Below are 24,137 nucleotides of genomic sequence, written 5' to 3'. Positions count from 1 at the left end.
GAGAAGAGTGATCCTGGCATGGGGGCAGGAAAGAGCTGGGCACTTCAGTGAGGGCTGCAGAAGGGAGTTGCTGCAGGTGACAGTGGGCAATAGTGAAGGCCTTGCATACATTGTTCAAGAGTCTGGAGTTTATTGTAAGGGCAAGCACATGCAATTGATGATTTGAGCAGCAAGTCTTGATGGGATCACTTTGTTTTGAGGGGAAGATGGATTGGAGAAGGTCATATTGAAGGCTAGGAGTGAGGCCAGTTAACAGGCTGTAGCAACTAGCTGGGCAAAAGTTGAAGATAGTAATGGTCATGGCAGTATAGCAGTGATCTTGGTAGAGAAACCTTCAAATAAAATAAATTTTAATTAATTTAGAATATAGAGTAACATTATTTTGGGGGAAATGTCACAATGATAAAGACTTAAAATTGTTAAAAATCTAGGAATCCCTGTCATGAAGAATCAAAGCCATATACACCATTTCACATTCAACTGAAGAGTGAAAAACGAATGCATTATTTATTATATTTATAGCACCCAGCCCTCTAATTGATAGAAAATCCATGATTTTTAAAAATTCCTGGTCTGAACAGATAGATTGGTTTTTGTATACGTAGCCAAGTCTTCTGACTGAAGCTGCAGAAAACATGGAGCTAGAAAGCGCCTGAGAGATTTTTTTAGTTCAATCCTTCCCTTAAAGATAAGAAAATTGAGGCCCTCGAGATTAAACCATGTGCAGTAGGTGACACGCCTCAGCAAAGGCAGTGCTGAGACTGGGATCCAGGTGCTTGATCTTTTTTCATTACATTCCAGTAGCTTCCCCAGAAAGGCCTCTGAATAAATTCATGGGATGTGGATGACTGAAAAGAGGGACTTTCAAAGTTCTTTGAAACTATAAAGAGCATTTTTAAAAGCCAGACACCTGCTTTATTATTAGAAGTTGGTCACTTTTCCAGATAAACTGACAATGAAAATTCTATGCTGAATCAGCAAATACACTTCACATACTCACTTTCCAGAAATAATTTTAGACTCTAGTCTGGCTTCATGGTACCAGTACCCAAGCACATGTGATTTATATTGTTTTACTTTCTCATAAAAAAAACACCTGAAAACAGAAATATCAGTTTATTCAGGATTAGGAAGAGACTTTATTTCAGGAAGAAGATGAAATATAGTGGGTTTATGAACAAGCTACTCCATACTTTTCATCCAATGATAGAAAAATTAATAGGAGACCTCTGTAAGTGCTGGAAAAACAAAAAATTAAATTACCAATCTCATAATTTTCACCAATACATTCCTGAATAAGCAATAATTCATGTTTTTTAATGTATTATGAGTTTTTAAGAAGGTAATTAGTTAGAACAGAATCTTTATTGATCAGTTCTATATTTAATGTAAGAAAAGCAATGAATATATGTATGGGTTTTTTAGAAAGTTTATTATGGATATTGAGAAAGTTTCCAAATCACCCACCTCTCCCCCCACCAGCTAAAGAACAAACATGTTTGCACATGTGACCTGGATCAACTTGGTACAAAATTTCAGTTTTTGAAAGAGTTAATGGCAAATCTCAACAAAAATTCACTTTGAAAGTATCCAATGCTATTAAGAAATAAGGAGCTCATATTTATCATTTTTAAAAGTTACTTGATTTTGTTATATGACTTTGTGTATATTTTTTATTTTAAAACTTGCCAAATGAGTGGTAATGCTTTCAGGTAATGATCATGAGTGTCTTTTCTAAGGATGCTATCATGGCCTAAGACAGTTTTAAAAGCCTCTTTTGAGGTTACTTTCAGAAAAATACAAGTCTCCTAATTTAATCATTAATTTGCCTCGGTCCCCAATAATATTCCAATAAATCATCCTTTATTTCACCAGTCCTGGCAATTTAGAAAAATAAAATTAATATTTGAATGAAGTTTTGTCATCTATGAAGATATTTAAATGAATGTTAATTCAGGTTCTTATAGTAATGCTGAAATTTGAGCATTTCATACTTTTAAGATGTGTAAATTGTAGTAACTACTCACATCATAGACATCATTTGTGTAAGTTATCATGTTGGAATAATGAGATTTCTAAAACAAAAGCAATGCATAACATTAAAATAGGATTCTACAGTTCACGATGATAAGAATAATTCTATACTGTGTAACAAAACTCATGTTAGACAACATATTGAAAGTTTATAGCTGTTAGTGTTAAATTTATAAATAATAGCTCAGTAGCATGGACCCAACGAATTGACAAAAATTTCTTGGAAGTCTCTCTACATGAATCACTGTGATACTTAAGTATAAGAAATAGGCTTTATTGTAAAATGTTATTAAATAGCACCAATATTACTTGAAGGTAAAGTGAAACATTAATAGGAATGCAGCATACTGGTTTAATTTCTAACTATAAGAGAGAAAGCATACCCTAAACAAAATAAAAATTGGATACAGATTATTTTAAGATAAACATTACTCATAAAACATTTCAGGGTTTTGCTTATAAAGTTAGAAAAAAAAAGCCAGTACATTGGTCTTTTACATTCTATTCCCAAAGAAGATATATATGCTTACATAATCACGACAGTGCAATCTCAGCAGTAAAATTCCTGCTCATTCTATATAGTTACTCATTCTATATATTAGCTCAACAAGAACACAAATATAATAAAAGTGCTTGAAAGCAATCTGATTAGAGCAACATTTACATTAAGTACAAAATATACAGTAAAATGAAATTTCTTGTTAAATAGGATTATAGATTAACAATACCTTATTTAAAGGAACACACTTGCATGAATCAATTTTCACATTTGTTTTATTATATTTGATAGCCCCTATCACTACTGTATGCTTTCATTTCTGCAATTTCTAGAATCTTTGTATATCTTATCGCTAAGAATCCCTATGACTTTATCTGCAAAGGTAACTTAAAAGTATTACTTCCAAAGTAAGGAAATAAGAAATCCCATGTTTTTATGGCAATTGTGCAAAACAACCACTGCAGTATTTGAGAGAAATGTATCTTGATCATTATAAACTCGTCATGATAAAAGATATACTTTTGTACTAAAGCAAAAAGTGTTTGCCTTTAAAAATAGTGTTGTCAACCTATTGTGTAATTCTGGTTATAAAGTTAGATATGAAATCCCTGGTTATTAATTATAAAAGCATTATTTGAAAAAAATTTGCCAAGAAACATTTCTAAATGTGGCTGTCCGTCTTAATGAGCACAGTTGGGGAATGAACAGAACAGTAGTCGCTTTATGCTGTAACAACAAAGAAGTAGGACAGTATCCAAATCTGCAGACCTGGGACCACGTGTTCAGTCGCGGCTCAGCTGCACGCTGACAGAAGAGAGGATGCGCCCTGCGCTCACACACAACGGGGCAATGACGACGTCTGTCACGCTCTTCCATATTGTCTGCACTGAAGGCTGGACCATTAGGCAGGTCTTTACAAAAGGCATTATAATCCTGGAATGGAGGAGGAGAGACGTGTAAGGGTTGTTGGTGTTACCAAATAAGGCCACTGGCTCCTGCACATGCCTGAAAAGATATAACGATGGCCTAACTCACCTAACTTTGGCTGAGCTTTTGAAACAAAATAAAGTGACCCACATAGTGATAAGATGCACACAAGGTAAGTTGCTTAAAAACTAGACAGGCAGGGAGATGACAAACAGTAATCTTATTTCTTTGGGTGGTATGCTGTCTGAATCAGTAAAACAAAAAATAAACCAAACTGTGAATTTATCTGACCTTTACCCCTAAACATTAACCTGCCGAGCTCTTCACATTTCTCTGCGGTTCTAATTCCTGGTAGTCTTTCTTGTTGCCTTATTCCACTTCACTTCCCCTTAGGCCAGGCTGGGCTGAATGTGTGTGTGTGTGTGTGTGTGTGTGTGTGTGTGTTTGTGCTTCTAACATATTGAAACAAACTTCTTAATCCGCAAATGTATAAAAAAGCATCACAAACAGATGCTTATATTTCTGTCTTTCCTACTAGAATCGAAGTTCTTTAAGTGAGGACATTCTTGATCGTTAGTAAATGTTTGAGGTGAAGTGAATTTAGCCATCTGTTAACATTTATATTTTTAATTTTTCATAATAATTACATGTACTGAAAAAGGTTGTGTGGTATAGTTAAAGGAGCCCTGCAATTTCTTAGATGAGAAAAACTAGATGATATTGAAATTATTTTATTCATGTGCCTTTTCTTGAAATAACTGCATATTCTCATATTCCTCTGAATATGGCTTCTCTCTGTCACCCCCTGAAGATTGTTTTCTGCTGCAGTGGTGCTCGTAGAGCAGAGTGGTGTTTGTGAATTCCAGGCCTTGACGGCAGCCTCAATGGAATTTTTATTATTACCTGGGTGGGCACAGGAAGTGGGATTGATTTTCTTGGCTTGCTTTTAAAATGTGACTTAAGTAAAGGCCTATGGTACTTATTCCAAAGAGAAGGAAAGATCAGGCAACTGTCTGGTTGCAATATTTTTAGAATACTGAATTATTCATATTGACTGTTTACTATACAGATTATACTTATCTTGTGTTTTGTTCTAAGTACTAAAGACTTGAAGCAATCTCGAAAGAAAATTAATTGCTAGGTGTTTCAGAGCTAAAGAGTTGAATAGAAACTTGAATGATGGCAACGTTTGGCTTTTTATTCCATTAGTTTCTCATTTTATGTGTGGCTTTGGGTAAATTACTACAAATTGAAGTATGACTTGGAAATCTTAGAGACTGGCTATCAGGATTATGTGCCCTTGAAATGTCCAAATGGTGCTGTCATTATAATAAATATAACTATTTTGAAGTCAGAATGAAAACAATTATCACAAAATAATCTCAAATTGACATACTACAAGGCTTAAGTTTAGATCAGAAAACTTCTTAATCAAATCCACTTCATTCAATATATAATTAGCTTGCCTTTCTTCCTCAGGCTAAGAGATTTATCATCTTCATAACTTGTTAGATTTCCATGTCTTAAGAGAGAATTACACTCAGGACAAAAGTGGATTTTCCAGTTCAGCAGACTGCAGTACCCACACTTGACATTAGTTCATAGGACGTGCTGAACTCATTTTAATGTTATTTTCTTTAAGTTGTTGTTCTCTCACTTTGGATCAAAGACTCCAAAGATCCTCTGATATCAAACAAACTGTTTCCTCAACATCCTAGAGAGTACCCCTTCAGAAACTCCAGGCAATTTGGAATAACCCAAAACTTGGTTGAGGCTCAATGTGGCCAACCTAAATACTTCTTCTATTTTTAAAAAATTGATTTAGAGAGAAGAAGGGGGAGAGAGAGAGATGAGACTAGGGATCAAACTCTCAACCTGGGTATGTACCCTGATGGGAAATGGAATCCAGCACCTTTTGGTGTATGGGATGAAAGTTCCAACCAACTGACCCACACTGGCCAGGGCCAAAAACTTCTTAAATAAATCTTATAATTTATAAGAGTATATATTCCTCCATTGGATAATAAAGCTCTCAGGGCAAAGACTTTATTTAGCTTTGTATTAACAATAGTGTCATGCAGATTGAATTGTCATAGCGATTTGCTTTATTAAAAAATCTTCCGGAAAATGAGACTGATACTGCTGCATTCCCAGCAGAGGAACCAGGTATTTGAATTGTATTCCAGCAAATATAAGGGGTAAGAGAGCTCCAGCCGACATTTCTTGGTATGATTTACTTGTGATCAATAATTTGCAATCGCCAAGTGGTGGCTACCTCAGCCTGAGCGTGGTGTGGAATCAAACCAATTCTCCTGGATCCTAATGACCTGAACTCTGGCCTGGGATACATCACCAGACTGAGTTCAGGGTTGTTGTTTTTTTTTTTGTTGTTGTTATTGTTGTTATTATTTTCACTTGTTTCTTTATAGAATTTAAAAATCAGACCCGTTGTGATGATGTGATGTTTTCATAGCTTTGGTCACATACTCCCTATCAAAAGAAAAAAAGAGAAAGAGCGAGGCAAGAGAGTGAGAGAGAGAGAGAGTGCACAAGCTTACTCAAATAGGTTTGATATTCTCTAAGGTCTCTAAAGATTAATCTACTAGTATTTTATCCAGGTATAAACTAACTTTTAAGCATTTTTGTTTGAAGTGACTTCTCTACTTGCAATCAAAGCTGTCTGATGACACACGTATGATGGTTAAATATTAATGTCCCACATGAACGCAATCTGAGAAGAAAGCTGAAGTTAAATAATACATTTCATGTGGCTGAAAAGGAACTGGTTTGATGATTCACCATACACAAAAACCCCTATGGTGCTCAGGACAGCCAGGGGGAGAGAAGCATCATTTGGTTAATTGTAGTTTTACTTATATCTTTCCACCATTTAGAAAATGAAAACCTTTTTGTTTTCAAGTCTTCCACAAGTGCTTTAGGAAAACCTGGCTTTGTTGTATAAACATGGCACTCTACATTTCCAAATAGCTTCGTAGCCAACGTTTCACAATATGCGGTGGCTTCCCAGTTTTTCACATTTTTGAAAGTGAGAAAACTAACACAGAGGTTAGATGACTGGTTTTAGTTAATTAGAAATCCGAAATTTTATATGCTGAATTTTAAAAAATCCATGTATTGCCCTGGCTGGGTGGCTGTTCGTTTCAGCATCATCCTTTACACCAAAAGGTTGTGGGTTCGATCCCTGGTTGGGGTGAGTGTGGGAGGCAACCCATCGATGTTTCACTCTCTCATTGATGTTTCTCTTTCTCCCTTTCTCTTTCTCTACAAAATAATAATAATAACAATAAAACAACAACCACAAACATATCCTTGAGCAAAGATGAAAAACAATCCATGTGCTAATGTCAGAATATGAACTAACTATACATCTGGCCCTTGTGGATCTGTGGATATATAAAGGCAAAGATTTTCATTCCTTTAGCAGTCTTCTGGCATTTTCAACATAGTTTAGCTGTTTACAATCGTTAGTGATCAAACGGAATTGATGCTCATTCTTTATCCTTTGCCGATTTGGTGAATTTTTATTCACCATTTTTAGACTCTTTTCTCTGCCCACATAGCCTTCCCTGTGCCTCCGGCCTCCTCCACAGGTTTAAGTGAGTTTTCTCAGCATCCACCTCTGTACCCAGCCAGCTGCCCTGCTGTGCTGTGAAGAAGCTGAAGGCAGACCCTGCATCTTTCTCATGCCGGGCCCAGGGCTCTGCACAGACTAAGCATTCAGTAAAGTTTCCTCGTTGAACTAAACAGCTAGCTAACTGACTGAAGAACTTGATTCGGATGGTAAAGGGGAATGGAGACTAATTTTGTAACTTCTAACGAGGAACACACTACAAGTGAGGGTGCAGCAATCCCATGATTCAGAAAGGCATGGCAGCACCTGGGGTTACATATTTGGCCTGGAGGGACCTAAAGCACAAGGTTGGCAACTGTTGCATCTCCAATAAAGTGGATATCTTTTAAAACAACAACAACAGCCGAAACCGGTTTGGCTCAGTGGATAGAGCGTCGGCCTGAGGACTGAAGGGTCCCGGGTTTGATTCCGGTCAAGGGCATGTACCTGGGTTGCGGGCACATCCCCAGTAGGAGATGTGCAGGAGGCAGCTGATTGATGTTTCTCTCTCATCGATGTTTCTAACTCTCTATCTCTCTCCTTTCCTCTCTGTAAAAAATCAATAAAATATATTTTTAAAAAAATCTAAAAAAATAAATCAATAAATAAAAAATAAAATAAAACAACAACAACAACAAAACACCTTGGTAAAATGTGGCATTGTCCCTTAAAACTTTTTGGTGCTTAAAACTGTTCTCCAAAGCTTTATGATGCATTTTGAGTGTGAATAAAGTTACTCAAAGTATCCTATCGATGTCCAGTAGGTTTGCTGTATGTATTTTCCCTTTTAACTGGAGTTGTTGTTCAGAAGTGAAAAGGGAATCTGGAGGCCTTCTCATTTCATTATCCCGCAGTCTGAATTTTCATTCATCTGGTCTCATTCTTGCCATTTGCCCCTGGCAGGAAGCAGGTTTTACATCCTTTTCCAGTGATCCTGTCACTGGCATTCTGCTCAGAGATCGCTTTTGTTTTACCCCAAGCATAGGTGGTGACTGCATACGAAGTGATGAAATAAACCTAAGAGCCCTGCCCCAAACCAGAGGTACAAGTCCCAACACAGCTACCAGAGACAGAGCAGCCTGTGGCAGGGAACTAGGCCTCCAGTTTCCACCTCCACAGGCGGCTGGGGGACATCCCCTCTGTTTAAACTCCTAACCCAGCCCATGGCTCTCCTCGCCCCCGCCCCCACCCCCACCCTAGGATTCTAAAGAAAGCACAGGCTTTGAAGGCCCCCCCACCTCGCTAGGGTGTCAGGAGCTGCTGAGTGCCCCCTGCATGTCAGCCTGGGAGAAGGGGCGGGCAGGAGGCAGGGGGCAAAGAACATTCCCACGTTTCAAAAAGCTGGTCCACTCCCCTCTCCCCCCCCCCCCCATACACACCCGGGGTGCCCCTTCTCACCAGATGTGCAGACAGCTGAGGGTGGCGAAGAGAATCCCCGCGGCAAAGGCCAGGGGGATCGCCAGGAACAGGGTCAGGAACTTGTAAACCACGAATTTGCTGAGCTCGAAGAGGGCATGGCTGCAGATCCACACGTTGTCGAAGGAGTGCGTGGACTGGGGCTCGGCGATCACATCCTGAAAGTCCAGCTGCGGGACGGGGCGCGGGGATGCGGAATTGTCACCAAACCTGCGCCCCCGGGACCCAGGAGCCCTCAGGGCGGGGGAGCAGAACGGGAGGGCTTGGCAGGGGTGCCCCACCTTCTCCTGGGGTCGAGGTCGGCGCCCAGAAATGAGGCTAAGAATTCCTGGCTACGCAGGCGGCCCCGCGGCTGGTGGTTCTGGGTCCCCGGACCCCGCGGGGCTGACCCAGTGGCGTGGGGTGGGGTGGGGTGGGGTGGGGGCAGAGGTAGAAAGAGGGGGGGGTCCCCGCACCCCCTCGGCAGGGTGGGGGCTGCGACGAGCCTCAGGCCCAGGTTTTGACCCCCCGCCCGCTCCGGGCTTCACCTTGAGATGCTCGTTGAGCTGGTTTGGATCCCGATCCGGGTCCGAGTCCGCGCACTTGGCAGGGTGGGCGTAGTCGAGGCCGCTGTGGTGGCTGTAGGCGTCCTCGTCCATGAAGAGCTGGACGTCCGCCTTCTCGGTCTCCAGCCCCATCGCGGCGCTCGCTCGGCGCGCGGCGGCTGCACCCGGCTGGCGAGGCGCGGCTCCGGCCCGGCCGCCCGCCCTTCCCTTCCCTTCCCGCCGCCGGCCCCGCCCCGCCCCGCGCGCCTCGCCGCCCCTGCGCGGCCCTTCCCGCCGCCGCTCCTGCGGCTCCGGCTCCCGCCCCGGCCCCGGCCCTGCGGCCGCCCGAGCGCCGCCCCGCGGATGCCCGGAGGGCGGGGCCGGACGCCGGCACCGGGGCTCCCGCCTCGCGCGCCCCACGCCCCCCTCCCCGGCGGGTCCCCCCCCCTTCTCCCCGGCGGGTCCCCCCCTTCTCCGCGGCGGGTCCCTCCCTTCTCCCCGGCGGGTCCCCCCCTTCTCCCGGCCGGGACGGGGGGAGCCGCTCCGCCCCGGCACCTCTGGGCCCGCCCGGGCGGCGAGGCGCAGGCTTTCCAGGGGGATGGCCTTGCGGAGGGCTCAGCTGGAGGTTAAGAGCGGGGATGGCACCCGAGGGTCTGGCTTCGTCTCTGCTGCTCACCCTGTGAGCTTCGGCCCGTCTGGGAACCTCAGCTGCCTCCGTAAGACGTGGAAGCAATGATACCTGCTCACGGAGCCTTCGCGTGAGACTAAATGTCAATTCATGTCAAACTCGATAGGGTCCCTGACACGCAGTAGGCTCCCAAACCCGGTGTTGTCGCTGTCGTCGCCCTGGGAGAGAAGGAGCCATCCACCTGGTTGCAGGCAGCCCCGCAAGTGCCAGGGGACCCTGCAAGCCCATCAGCTACTCAGCGAGTCTGTTGCCCACAGTGTGTGAGGGTGTGGAGTTGGGAAGGGGAGCCTCCTGCCCCTGGGAGTTTGCACCTTCAGACCCGGAGGGAAGGTCTGATCCTCCCCCCGCACCCCCCTCCCCCGCCCCTAAATTATAACTCAAGTTTCCTTTGAATCAGAAAACCCTGTAAAAAATCCCTGGCAGTCGCTTCTGGAACTGCTTTGTGGGAATCATGCAAACCAGCCCCTAGCATAAAAGCCACATTGCAATGGACCAGTCTGCTGACTACTCCCTCAAAAGCTTGTAGAAGGGCGGGGTTTGAATATTCATAAAGGGTCTGAGGTCTGGTGGACTTAGCTGTGTGTTTGGAGAGGAAAAGGAGTAGTACAAACTTGCCAAAAGCTAAAGAATGGGTTCTAGACTTGAGGGAGTGCCTGCAGCTTGCTCAGAGCCGAAGACGTAGTGGGAACCCGCTAAAGTGTTGCTGAATATAGTGCATTTGGGACTCGCTGTACATTCCAAATCCTCTTGTGTGAACTGGATTTGAAGAATGACCTCTTCTGAAAGAAAAAGTCTATTTTTGAAACAATAACAATTATAAAAAAAGAACACGACTTGAACTGGAAAACTATTTTGGAGCCAAACCTTAGAATTTCTAATAATTAAGTAAAACGTTGACCTACCCCTACTGCTGCGTATGGAGGGCGGTGTGGAAACTCTGTAGAGTGGTGCACTTGGATCTCATGCTTTCCGGGCCCATTCTTTTCCAGGGGTGGTCCTGCTTACCCTTGCCCTTCTTTCTTACTTTCCTTTCCCAGTTTTATTTATGTTTGGTTAATTCCAAAGTGATGAGTTAGACATTCTATTTATAGCCTTTTCTGTCCTTCTCTACCTCCTCCATTCACCCAAGAGGCAGACTGAGCATTCGGACTCTTCTAGAGATTTTTTTCCCCCAACATCTATTTATCAACATGAACAGAAGACTTTAATCCATAAGGAAATCTGTAATATCAATTACCAGGACATGGAAAAGAAACAAGTTTACAGCTAACTAACATTTTGTTAAAATTTAGTTTTCTTTACATTACAACATCAGATTTTAAGATGTTTCATGCAAAGAAGAAAGTCATTCCTGAATGCTAGAGTGGTCTTAGGCCGTGGCTGAGAATCTGGCATTAGGGCTTCTTTCCTTATTGTTTTTTTGTCCTCTGATCACATTTACATTCTAGTGGGATTAGTAAGACCTTTGCAATCATTTTCACAAGTAATTGAATTATTATTATTATTATTTCAGGTGGTGGGCTAGGAGGCCAAAAAGAAGGTGAAAGTAACATGGTTTTAATGAGACAGTTTAGATTACAGATTTATTTGTAAAATGATAGCTATCTACGAAAGTGTCTCTAAAACCTAAGCTAAAAGAAACCCATGTAGGTTTGTTGCATGTAGCATAGAATTTTAAACAGTAGGATGCATGAATTCATTCATTTACCAGTTTTTTATTGGTAAATGAGCACCCTGCCCCGTCCCCCCGACCCCCAACCCCCGTGGGTTTAGTCTGTGTGAGGTTCTTATTTTGATGAAATCCTTATCCATTTCACCATTTTAATACATAAAATTTTCGAGAGGAGCTATCAAAGTGATTTTTCTTATCCTATTAGTAAGCGCTTAGAAAAAAGTTAGCTACTGTTGCTCTCAAGGAGTTTAAACCAGTGATTACTACAGCAAAGGGTATCCTATCTCCACTAACTGGAGGAGAGATCTACAGGAAAGGGAGAAGAGAGGAGGTGGGTTGGAGCTACATATCTGAGCACACTCTAGTATCTCTCTCCAAATAACTCCTCTTTAATTTAAAAAAAAAAAAAATTGCCCAAGACCAAGGGAACTGTCAACGTAAAGAAACATTCAAACCTGTGAAGAACTTTTGTGAGTTTATTTGAGCCCAAACTGTCAACAATTGCCGAGAAGCAAAATCTTAATGGATTGAGATACTACTCCAGAGAGTGGCTGTTTCGCACCTTATTTTACACATTATAATCAAAATAGAAGATGTGTATTGATTACATAAAATCCATTGGTGATAGATTAGGGAAGTGGGAGAAAGCAAAGCAGGGAAACCTCTGGGATTGGATAAAAAATAAAATGATAGACACTTATTTAGGTGAGTGCCGGATAGTTAACAGTCAACAACTCAATAACAAAGAGGAGATTAGTGATCTCGGCCACAGAGTGGTGCCTGTGTTTTGAGGGCTCCGGAAAAAGGGAAATTACTTTGACATTCCACTGAGATGTTCTCATAGATGCAAAAAGACAATGGACAGGCGCAGGTAAGGTAAAGACTGACCTTTGTCAGGGAAGATGGCGGCCTAGGACATGACTACCCACCATAAACTGCTTTAAGTTTACAAAAAAGCTTTAATTTCCATCCTTTGTGATTACTTTAGATTTCTGAGTTTGCAAAGCCACCATGCAGGTCTTCCCTGAGCTAGTCAGGTTAGCATGTATCCTCTTTTCGTTCACAGAAATAAAAAATTTTGTAATAAATCAATACCAGTGCATTCATCTTCTGGCTGTTATCATAGATTCTGGCAAGATGGCTGTTTTTCAGATGATTTATTAATATAGTTGAAGATTAACAACTTGATAATGTTATAGGCAGTCAGACAGACATGAGCAGAGCAAGGACGATGAGCCAGGTACAGAAACTCACCAGGGCGGAAAGCCCCAGATGCCTGGCAAAACTGGGAAAACAAGAACCTCACCCCCAGGGAGACCTATCCTCCCCTTGCATATTCCTGGTCATGCAATTTGGACCCCCTATCTTTTCATATCACTAGTCATGCAGTTTAGACCCCCTGACCTTCTCCTCCTTAAAGATAACATCTAGGCCTCAGTTGTATTTCAGCTCCAGCCCAGAAAAGCGGGAAAACCAGACAAGTGATGCCATGGCTGCCTCAGGATCAGCTACATTGATTAATAACCAGCTGCTTTGGCACCGACCAATCAGTGGAGACCACGTCCCTGAAAGAGCACACCTGATAAACTGTTCAACATTCTATGGAGACCCTCCCCTGAGGTCTCCCCTGTGATTTCCACCTGCAAGAGAGATAAAGATGCTCAGGATGAAGAACCCAGGGTACGCTCTCCCCCATGGGAGCACACCCTTGCCATTCCCTTCCCCCTTCTTTCCTCTAAGGGGTCACGACCCCTTTGGGGGTCAAACAACCCTTTCACAGGGGTCGCCTAAGACCATCGGAAAACACATATATAATTACATATTGTTTTTGTGATTAATCACTATGCTTTCATTATGTTCAATTTGTAACAATGAAATTGGGGTCACCACAACATGAGGAACTGTATTAAAGGGTCGTGGCGTTAGGAAGGTTGAGAACCACTGCTCTAAGGGACCCCACCAAAATTGCAACCAGGGGAGCAGCAGGCAGCTGCAGCTCATCCTGAGTTAACCTCTTGAATCTGTCTCCAAGGCCCCCTTTTCTCTGATTTCTCAGTGAGCCAAGCAGCCCAGCCCAGGCTCTTCTGTTGCTCCTTCTATGCCCCTCCTTGTGTTACTATCCTAAGTATATTTTTGCTGTGGCCAATGAATTCTCACTTATTTTGCTACACTTTGTCTCTTGATTGAAATCTTTCCTTCAAAAAGAAAAGAACAGAGATCTTATCATCTCCCTGGTACACACATTTGGTGCCGTGACTCCTATAGCAGCCAGACAGCTCCAAATGGTACTGTCTGAAGGACACCAAGCCCTCACTCCCACAGGACAGATTTCTTATTTGGGGCCACTGGACAGACATCAGCAGCCACCTCCCTCAGCTGACAGCTAGCAAGTATGGGAACCCAAAGCCCGCAATGACCCAATCAGCTTGAAGTAGCCAGAGCAGTCTTTGCTCAAAAGCCTTCAAAGAATTGGGTTTCCATAGCTTGAGGAAGTTAGATAGGAATGGCTGGGGTGGGGCCTGCCCTGGGGTCCTGAACAGGGGTCAGACCAACTTTGCTTTCAGACTGCCTCCCTATGGGTGGCACAGCAGCCAGCAGAGTGCCAGTGGGCAGGTTCGGAACCAGGGGGTTCTTGGCGAAAGCTCAGAGGAAAACGACATAACTCAATGCCACCTTACTAGGGCCCTGGACTAATTTAATTTAATAAAAGCCGCATTGCAGTTTTGGCCCTCCCATGGTTTTTTCTGTATGCATTATGAGTAAGGGCATGCTTAGAAGAAATACAGTTATACTAGGGGCCCAGTGCACAAATTTGTGCACCTTGAAAGGAACTGTGGGCCACGAGGCTGCAGTGGGCACAGCCCTGCGCCCCCACCCGGCCCCTCCTGCTGTGGCCCCCAATCCCTTGTCTGACGCTAGCCCCACTCCTGCCACCACTGGTACCCACTGATGGCGCAGAGCAATTGGGGCCAGTGCCAGCTGCAGATGTGTGTGGGGCCTGCACTGTCAGTGCGTGCGAGTGGCGGATACTGCCTGATAGCCCTGCAGGAGCAGGAGGAGGTGGAGAAGCCCTCAGGGGGCGATTATGTTCAATTTGTAACAATGAAAATACATCCAGCATACCAGGTATTTACATTACGATTCATAACAGTAGCAAAATTACAGGTATGAAGTAGCAACGAAAATAATTTTATGGTTGGGGGTCACCACAACATGAGGAACTGTATTAAAGGGTCACGGCATTAGGAAGGTTGAGAACCACTGCACTAGATGCAAATAGCACTCCCCAGTCATAACAACTAAAAATGCTTCCAGCGCTTGCCAGATGTCGCCTGGGGGCCAAAATCACCTTCCCCTCCTTTCCGGGCTGAGAGTTATTGCATAAGACATAGTTGAAACTACTAAATGTGAATGGGGAAAGTCAAGGTCCAGTTGTTCATTTACAAAACCCATGCTGAAATCTCAGAATGGTAATACCAATTTGTCAGAAACTCCAGGGATTTTTGATATTTTTTTTGCCAGGTAATAATTTTAGAAGAACCAGTTACCTTTGCTTAATTGCATTTTTTCAATATGATGTTATTATTTGAGGGATACATATATCTCATTGAGATATCATCAAGAAACAGCTGCTAGGCCTGGTTACCTAGCAGCCTCCTACAGGTCCCTGACAAAGGCCAGGATGGTTTGAATAATTATAGCTGGAAAAACAGAGATTTGGGACTTCTTGATTCCATCCCAGGACTGTAAAATGTAGTCAGTTTTGGCAGTCTTTAGCAACTAAATATCTTTGCAAGGTTAGGTGATCTCAGCTGAGAAGTCCATGGGCTGGTTAGTGGAACAGCGAGGTCGTTGCTTACCATGTCCTTTAAGCATCCTTCACCGACCAAGACACAGATGGAGAATTTGGAAAAACCTGCAGTACCCTGTAGGATCCATTTTCTCTGGAGAGTGGGCTTTGCATAAACTACTACTCTTTCTTCATCAATATGTATTTTTGTCTTCTCACCTCTCCACCCTCACCCGATAATGGTTCACTACCCAATGCACAGGATAAACATGCTTAAAGGAACAGGCAAAAAAGAGCCTGTTATTAAAGTTATTCGGTAATCAAACTTTTGTGGGATTGTGCCAGGGAGTTTAATGTCACTTAATTAAACCCTGTTCATTTATTTTTTTTCTTGCCTATCATTTTTCTTTTTGTCCACATTCTAGGTAAAATTAGCCCTGTACCGGTGAACCAGGGAATTTTTAATTTAATATTAAGGCACAGTAGTTTTTTTGTAATTGGTGCCAGTTTAATCTTCTGGCTGTTTCAAATAGCACTTCCTCTCAAAAACCTCTTTTCATACACAAGAATTTTCAGGATTAACTGCTATTTGGGAATATTTCACTCTTAAAATTAGATGGGGAAAAAGGTACACTCTTCAAAAGTCTGTATTCATGATTAGAGCTGATATGATAGGTCATCTCGTTCTATTTGAAACAATGTATGACAATTAATTTAGATTTATTTTTTCTCATTTTCCAAAAGTAAAGGGTGTTCCTATTTCATAGTTTGAATATCCCATTGATTTCTAGAATTCTGTATATACATAAATAAAACATATCCATAGGACTTTGATATTTTATCTTTCCAGATCATGAAATAGGCACTAGTTAACTTTCGGTGAGCACTAACTTTCAAGTTAAACTCTTAAAATATATATATATTAGAGAGGAAAGGAGAGGAAGAGAGAGATAGAAACATTAATAATGAGAGATAATCATAGACCAGCTGCCTGCTACATACCCCCTACTGGGGATTGAGCCCTTGACCGGAACTGAACCCAGGACCCATTAGTCTGCAGGCTAACCCTCTATCCATCAAGCCAAATCGGCTAGGGCTCAAGTTAAACTCTTAATAAGCACAACTTCCTCTATATTCAAATGGGAACATATTTCTGCAAAGCTGCATAGTTAAATGATTTCCAAAGACACACTGATATGTTCAAAATAAGATTACGAGTTACTAAAACGATAGAGCTGGAGGTTGATTTCTTGACTAAAGGTTTTATTTTGGACAAAAATGTTATCATGGCTCAATTTGAAGTTTTTGTTTTCTCTAGTCATTCTTTTCACGAAGTTATTCTACTTTCATTTAGAGTAAATTTCAATTTTTTAAAAAGAACATAACTAATTTATATTAGTCAAGAGAAAAGAATGGGAATTATTTTTTTTTATTGCATATTTCCAATAGAAGAATAAAGACAAAAATGTAGAATGCTCTCCACCGGGTTCTTGTAAATTGCTTTTTTGGTGTTTATTAGGTGACCTCGAATGCTGGAGTCAGTAACCTGGGGGTGCAGAGCAAAGGGAATCCATGGCACAGAGCAGACTGAGGGCTGGATGCTGCCACGGGGCTTCACAGAAGAACTTTTGGATTATATTTCCCTATCCATAAACACCTAGAAAGAATTTTGTTAACAGAAAGTTTACTAAAAGAATGTTTGTCTATTTTTGCTCCGTAGTTACATGAAACTGCAAGGCAGATTCTTACATTACATAAGGGCATTAAATAGGTTAGACAACTTAGATGCCTGTGTCCACTCATTCTGGGCCACTGAGGCCCAGATAGGCCCTCACTCTCTGTCAACTGCTTAGTAACTTCCGGGTTCTTTGTTTAGAACTGCGAGGTTTGGATCTAAAGGCAGATATTTAAAAGGTTACCCTATTAAATACATTGTAAGTCAGACTATTGACATTCTTGTGTGCCTGAAGAAGACATTCCTTCTTTAATTAAATAATTGGGAAGCAAATAAATGTCTATGTCAAAAGCAATTTTATTAGATGTTTGAATTTATTTTAAAAAATAGGATTCCTTCAGAGCATTCAGAAAACTCTCATTTTGCTAACCTCAAGAGAAACAACAAAGTTTTCTTTGAAATATGCACTAATTCCCATAACATCTGTATTTATGTTACTATCTAACTTTTGGGAAATGATAGCAATTATTTGCTAAATAGACAGAGTGTCTGTTTTCCCCTTATTAAGGGATGAAGATAAAATTCTTCAGGTCACTTGTTATCACTTTGTATACATTCACAATTTACCAACAAGTATGCATTTTTCCTTTCTAAAAACGATTGTGGTCATTGGATAAACAAGTCACTGAAAACAAACTTAGAGAGTAAAACACTCTGGTTCTAAAATACTGCAAACTACTTTATTTGGAAATAGTAGAATTTGCAGAATGTTGCCGTAAAGGGCATGCTACTCAAATTACTTGGTTCTGAAGAATTTTACTTTGAAAGCAAAGTATTTTCTGAAGGAATGGAGTACAAAATAGCTAAATGTTTGGGCAAAAAAATAGTTATTATTTTATCATTATGTAAAAACCTATCCCATTTTCTATGTATATATTGCAAGTCTTTTTCATTAAAAATATGAGAAGAAATAATGAATGACAAATGAATGACTGTTAGGTTTAAATTATTTATAACTACAGGATGCCAATTACCAGAGTTGGGCTGTCCTTTCTTTCAGGTTTAGGGATATGTTTTAGGATATTAAACCTACTTTAGAAGCTCACACTCCCATCAAGGATTTTATTTCCCCCTAAGTTTCTTCAGTGTTTTCTTGTTGGTTTGATTTTTCTTGCCAGCAAAAGTGTTTCCATGATAGAACTGTTACCCTTTTCCTCACCCCCCCCCTTCCTTTCTCTCTTTCTTGCTTTCTTCTTCTCTTCTTTTCCAAAATGTTATTTTTCCCAGTCTTGCTCATTAACAGTATCTCTGAGTTGGGAAGAATTTTGGAGGTTCTAGATCAGTGATCATCAATCAATTACTCTTCATTAAGTGGCCATACAGGCTGTGTTGGAATATTTAGCAAAGGAAGATTACTTTATAAAGCAACCCAAATATGTTTGTTATAAAATTCTTCATTATTTGTGCCAATATCATCTATTTGAAATTTCTTTCTTTCTCCTTCCTTCCTTCCTTCCTTCCTTCCTTCCTTCCTTCCTTCCTTCCTTCCTTCCTTCCTTCCTCCCTCATTCCTTCCTTTCCTTTTCTTTCTTTCTCTCTCCCACCCCCATTAGTCATCTTCTGCATTCCACAGTTTATTTAAAAGTGTAAAATGTCAGCCCTTGATGTGTTTGAAGACAGCTTTTCAACAGCAACCCCTGACCCTATTGAGATTAACTTCTAGCCAGATTAATTTCTTTCAGTTGTTCTTCACATTTCACTATTTTCAAATACTTATTATAATTTTTCTCACTGAACTTGTTTCATGTCTCAAAAATCACACTTAAGGTATAATATATGGTCTGCATTATGACCAGTACAGCATAAGGCAAGAATACTACGTTACCTTCTTCTTTTTTAATGTACCCATGAGTGGGCTCACTAGATCATTATATTTGTAGATTTTGAACCTAGTGTTTTTTTTCCTGTGTGAGTCTCTATAGCACCTGTTCATTCATCTTTTAGTGCTCTGTGATATTGACATTTCTGAGCACCAACCTTTATTTCAAGTGCTCAATAAGTCTTTTCTGAACTGAACTACAGCCCCTGCTAGCCACCATCGAACTCAGACCTGTTTAACACGTGTGCTGGCTTGTCCCACAGACACTTGAATCTCAACATGTCAAGTAAGTAGTGTGTCATCATCTTGCTCTGATCTCTTCTTCCTCCTGCATTCCTTATATTAGAAAATGTACTTCATTGAGCTGCTCAGGACAGGAATTTGGGGATAGCCTTTTTTCTTAACCCCATATTCATTTTGACACCAAGCCTTGTCAATCCTACTTTCACATACCTCTCTAATTTTCTTCTTTCCCTCCTCTCTCTACTTAGTTCAGGCTCTTATTAGTTCACGAATTCCTGTAGCAGCCTCCAAATTGATTTCCTTATCTCCAACCTGTACACACACTGTAGCTATCCTTTCTCCACACTGTAGCCAGAGAGTGCTTTTCAAGGTCACTCTCCTCCTTAAATCCTTTGATGCTCTCCATTCCCTTATCAAATGACCTTTGTTGGTTGTAGGACCCTTCAAGTCTGCCTCTTATTTCTTTAGCTCTCTCTCCCTCTTTGTTTTTAAATCATTTTTTAATTTTTCAATTACAGTTGAAAGGTGTACACCTTAGTTATTAGACTTTACATAACTTACTAAGTGGTCATCCTGATAAATCTTACACCCATCTGACACCATACATAGTTATTACAATATTATTGACTACATTCCCTATGCTGTACTTTATATCCCCGTGACTATTCTGTAACAACCAATTTGTACTTCTTAGTCCCTTCACCTTTTTCACCCATTCTCCCAACCACCCTCCTCTTTGGCAACTATCAAAATGTTCTCTGTACCTAAAGTCTGTTTCTGTTCTGCTTGTTTGTTTATTTTAGATTCAATCCTTGATGTGTATTTTTTCGCCTCCTCCTATTCCTCCTCTTCCTCCTCCTCGTCCTCTTCCTCCTCATCCTCCTTCTTCTTCTTTGTCCTCTTCTTCTTCTTCTAGAAGAATCTATAACATTTCATATACTGCTGGTTTGAAGGTGATTAACTCCTTTAGCTTTTTCTTATCTGAGACGCTGGTTCAAGGGTCAACACTCAACCACTGACCCACACTGCCCAGGCACAAATTTACAATTTTGATGTCTATTGCTGACATTTGTGAAGTACAGATCTAATTTCTTGATGGTTCTGATTAATCTTCATGATATAAAGCCAGTGTTAGCATTTTAGGTTCAAATAAAAAGGCTTCTGTTGATATTACATCAAGACAACCAGCAAAGACAAAGATTGTCCTGGGAAAATTGGGACCTGTTACCATCAAGCCTGACAACAGTCCTCAGACCATCTTTCCTTATTTTCAGGGACTACGCTTGATGGACACTGTAACTTTTTTACCTTAAAGAAATGGAGAATTATAATCAACACCTCAGTTGTGTCCAAAGAAATGGTTGTTAAGGAGACTGAGGAAAGAAGAATCACCCCTCCAAAGTATCACGTAGTAGAAAAAACACGAGTTTAGAGTTAAGTTTTAATTCCTGTCCTGAAAATCACTAACTGTTACTCAACCTCTCTTATCTTTGGGTTCTTCTTTGTAAAATGGTAATGATGTAAGAATGAAATAGAATGCAGGAGAAAGTGTTTAGCTCTGCTATTACCAGAAAAGATACTCAATACATTTTACCCTCCTCAGATAAGAAGATAACTGAAGGAAGGGGGTGTGACCTCATATTGATTAAGGTCCAATTCTCTGATCCAACTCATAATTCTTAATATTGTATACTTCTTTTATATTTTCTCCATACCTTTTTTCTCAGTACATTTACATTTGTTGCTAAGAGCTGTCCTGTGAGTTAGGCAGGGCAATTATTATTATACCTATATTAGAGACAGAGAAAGTGAGGCTCAGAGAAACTTTCCATGGTTAAATGTTAGGTCCAGGATGTAAATCCAAGTCTCTTGAGTCTTGGTCCAGGGTTTTTTCTAATATGTCAGGTTCTACCTGACTCTTTCTGGTGAATTAACTTTGGTCTCCAGTCTTGAGATAATACCCTGATTTGAATAAAAATGTAAACACATTTTTGATAAGATATTTAAGGTGTATTTGTTTGTATGACATGCTTTACTTTATTTTTTGACACAACTGAGGTGTTGATTATAATTCTGGAAGCAGCTAAAGGATAAAACCATAATCCTTTCAGAATCTGCATTTCTGTAGTTGCTTTTCCCTGAATGCTAGATATACCTCATACAGTTTTCCTTCAACTGTCTATTCAGTCAGAGCAGTTATGCTCTGAGAATTCTGATATTACATCCAAAATAGAATTAATAATTTCAATCTGTGATAAAAAGCACATAAATTATTTCAAAGGCAAATACAAGGCAAATCATGGGTCAACTATTGTTTAGGATCATTTCTCAGTGCTTTCTTCAATTGATAGCAGGAAAAAGTGAGAATTAATCCTAAAACCTTCGGGGCTTAGCAGTCAGGACTTAGCTAGTTCTTCAACAACAAAGCAAAGGAGAAACAGGTGGACAATGTTCCAAGTCAACGGGAGCGGCTCATACCTCTCTAAGGTGGTGGACTGACCCTGAGCACAGAGAAGGAAGGGACCACCCAGAGTGTTGCAGGTTCAGCCCAAATAGCTTTGAAGTGCCTCAGAAAACACTGGACTAAAAGGATAGAAGAAAATACATGTACTTTCCAGGATTTGGGAGAATAGTCTAAATGAATATAGAATTCATCTGGAAAAAATGTAGACATATTTTTTTGTGTGTTTTTTTTAAAGTTACAGCTTTATCGAGCTATAATGCACATACCATACAATTTACAAATTTAAAGTTTACAATTCAGTGTTTTTGGTATATTCACAGAGTTGTGCAACCATCACCATAATAAATTGTAGAATATTTTCATCACCCCGAAAGAAACTCTTTGCACATTAGCTATCATCCCACAATATTTTCATCTCCACAGCCCTAGGCAACCACTGATTTACGTTGTCTCTGTAAATTTGTCTATTCAGGGTGTTTCATATAAGTGAATTTATACAATCTCTGTTTGTGTGTGTGTGTGTGTGTGTCTGGCTTCTTTTACTTAGAATAATATTTCTAAGGTTATGTATGTTGCAACACAAATCAGTATTTTTCCCTTTTTATTCCTGAGTAATATTTCCTTTTAGTAATGTTATTTATTCATCAGTTGTGGACTTTTGGGCTGTTTCCACTATTTGGTTATCATGAATAATGCTGCTATGAACATTATGCACAGGGTTTATAAAATAGTGTCTTCATTGTTCTTGCATAGGTACCTAGGGGTAGAATTGTTGGGTTCCATCATAAATCTATGTCTGGTCTTTGGAGCAGCTGTCAAACTTTTCCAAAGTGGCTGCACATTGTACATCCCACCTGCAGTGTCTGAGTATTTCAGCTTCTCCATATCCTCATCAGTGCTTGTAATTTATATTTTTGAATAGTGGATGATAAGTGGTATCTCGTTGTCTTGGCCCTTTTGGAATGCTATAACAAAATACCATACACTGGGTGGCTTATAAACAACAAAATTTATTTCTCACATTGCTGGAAGCCGGGAAGTCCAGGATCACCAGTAGGTTCAATGTTTACTGAGGGCTCCCTTGCTCATAGACATGCTTCTTTTTGCTTTATCTTCCATGGTGGAAGGGGTTAGGGAGCTCTATGGGGCCTCTTTATAGGAGCACAAATCCCATTCACGAAGGCTCCACTCTCATGACCTAAGGATCTCCCCAAATTCCAGTTACTACCAGCACATTGAGCATTAGGATTCCAATATATGAATTTTCAGGGGACACAAACATTTAGACAATAGCACTCATTAATTATAATTTTTATGATCTCTGATTATAGATGTCATTTTTTATCCAGAATGTTAGCCAACATACATGCCCTTCAGGTGCAATATTGGATTTCTAAAATACAAATTTGAATAATATTATTCCAAAATATTTTCTCAACTGAACTGTGAAAGTTCTTTGTTTATTTCATATAACTCATATTTTATAATTATGCCTTTCCCCTGGATCTGTCATGTAGCAATTAAGTTATAGTGTATTTATTATATCACAAAAGATTGTATTGTATTTATATACAGGGCAAAAGAAGGTTTACAGTTGTTTTGATGGAAAATAATACAATAATCTACACTAATAAAAGAGAAACATGGTAATTAGCGTACGACCGCTACCCTTCCCATTGGCTAATCAGCATATCCTTATGCAAATTAACTGTCAGCCAAGATGGCGGCCAGCAGCCATGCACTGAAGCGAACAGGGAGACTTGCTTGCTTCAGTGACTGCAGATTCCAACGTTTCCTGCCTGACTTGCAGGCCTCTCAGCTGCAACTCTAAGCAACTATGTACTATGTTGCAAATAAGAAGCTAAACAAAACACCAGAAACTGGCTTTCATTCAGCCGGGCTTTAGCAACATTGTATCGATGTTTTCAGCAGCGAGGCCTCAGAGCTAAAGCTGGCCCAGAATAAAAAAAAAAAAAAAAAAGAAAACAAGGAGCGGTTGGAAGCTTCAGTCACTCGCTTCCGGAAAACAGCCCTCAGCCCCTCACCCAGACTGGCCAGGCACCCCAGTGGGGACCCCCACCCTGATCCAGGACACCCTTCAGGGCAAACCAGCCGGCTCCCACCCATGCACCAGGCCTCTATTCTATATAGTAAAAGGGTAATATGCCTCCCGGCACCAGGATCAGCAGAGCAGCGAGGCTCCCGGCACCAGGATCAGCATGACAGGGGGCAGCACCCAAACCCCCTGATCGCCCTGTGGCTCTGTGTGTGACAGGGGCCGGGGCCACAACCTCGCTATCTGCCCTGCTCTGTGCCTGATAGGGGGGAGCTCCCCAATCCCCTGATTGCCCTGCGGCTCTGTGTTTGACAGAGTGCAGCGCACCAACCCCCTGATCGGCCCTGCTCTGTGGGTGATAGAGGGTGGTGCCCCAACCCCCCTCCACGGGCCTTGCTCTGTGTGTGACAGGGTAGAGCCATAACCTCCCCATTGGCCCTGCCCTGAGTGTGACAGGGGGCGGTGCCCCAACCCCCCAATCGGCCCTACCTTGAGCATGACTGAGGGTGGCATCGCAACCTCCCGATCCACCCTGCTCTGTGCATGACGGGGCGGCGCCCCAACTCCCCAATCGGCCCTGCTCTGAGCCTGACCAGGGGCTGCACTTAGGAATTGGGCCTGCCCTCTGCCACCCGGAAG

At 41.3% G+C, this 24,137-nt stretch overlaps 1 protein-coding gene across 5 annotated transcripts; it reads right to left on the bottom strand.

Moving 5' to 3' along the window:
* Positions 1-313: 313 nt before the first annotated feature.
* Positions 314-9,264, bottom strand: CAV2 (caveolin 2). 5 transcript variants are annotated; one of them, XR_011472601.1, is made up of 5 exons: positions 9,035-9,264; positions 8,490-8,677; positions 3,302-3,466; positions 2,028-2,075; positions 314-332 (listed from the first exon to the last, which is right to left on the bottom strand). XR_011472601.1 is itself a non-coding variant. In XM_070423760.1 (4 exons), the coding sequence occupies exons 1-3, from the start codon at positions 9,182-9,184 to the stop codon at positions 3,316-3,318; spliced, it is 489 nt and encodes a 162-aa protein (XP_070279861.1). In that variant the 5' UTR covers positions 9,185-9,264; the 3' UTR covers positions 1,112-2,075; positions 3,302-3,315. The 5 variants fall into 5 exon arrangements, 3 of the variants coding, with proteins under 3 accessions (XP_070279861.1, XP_070279863.1, XP_070279862.1); XR_011472600.1 differs by lacking the exon at positions 314-332 and adding an exon at positions 1,112-1,238; XM_070423760.1 differs by lacking the exon at positions 314-332 and having other exon boundaries at positions 1,112-2,075.
* Between the last annotated feature and the right edge of the window lie 14,873 nt (positions 9,265-24,137).

The sequence above is a fragment of the Myotis yumanensis genome, unplaced genomic scaffold (genome assembly GCF_028538775.1).
Source record: "Myotis yumanensis isolate MYYU_CA2020_CCGP unplaced genomic scaffold, mMyoYum1.0.hap1 SCAF_9, whole genome shotgun sequence".
Taxonomy (NCBI): Eukaryota; Metazoa; Chordata; class Mammalia; order Chiroptera; family Vespertilionidae; genus Myotis; species Myotis yumanensis.
The sequence above is the reverse complement of the archived record's forward strand: the minus strand, read 5'-3'. Positions and strand labels throughout refer to the sequence as shown.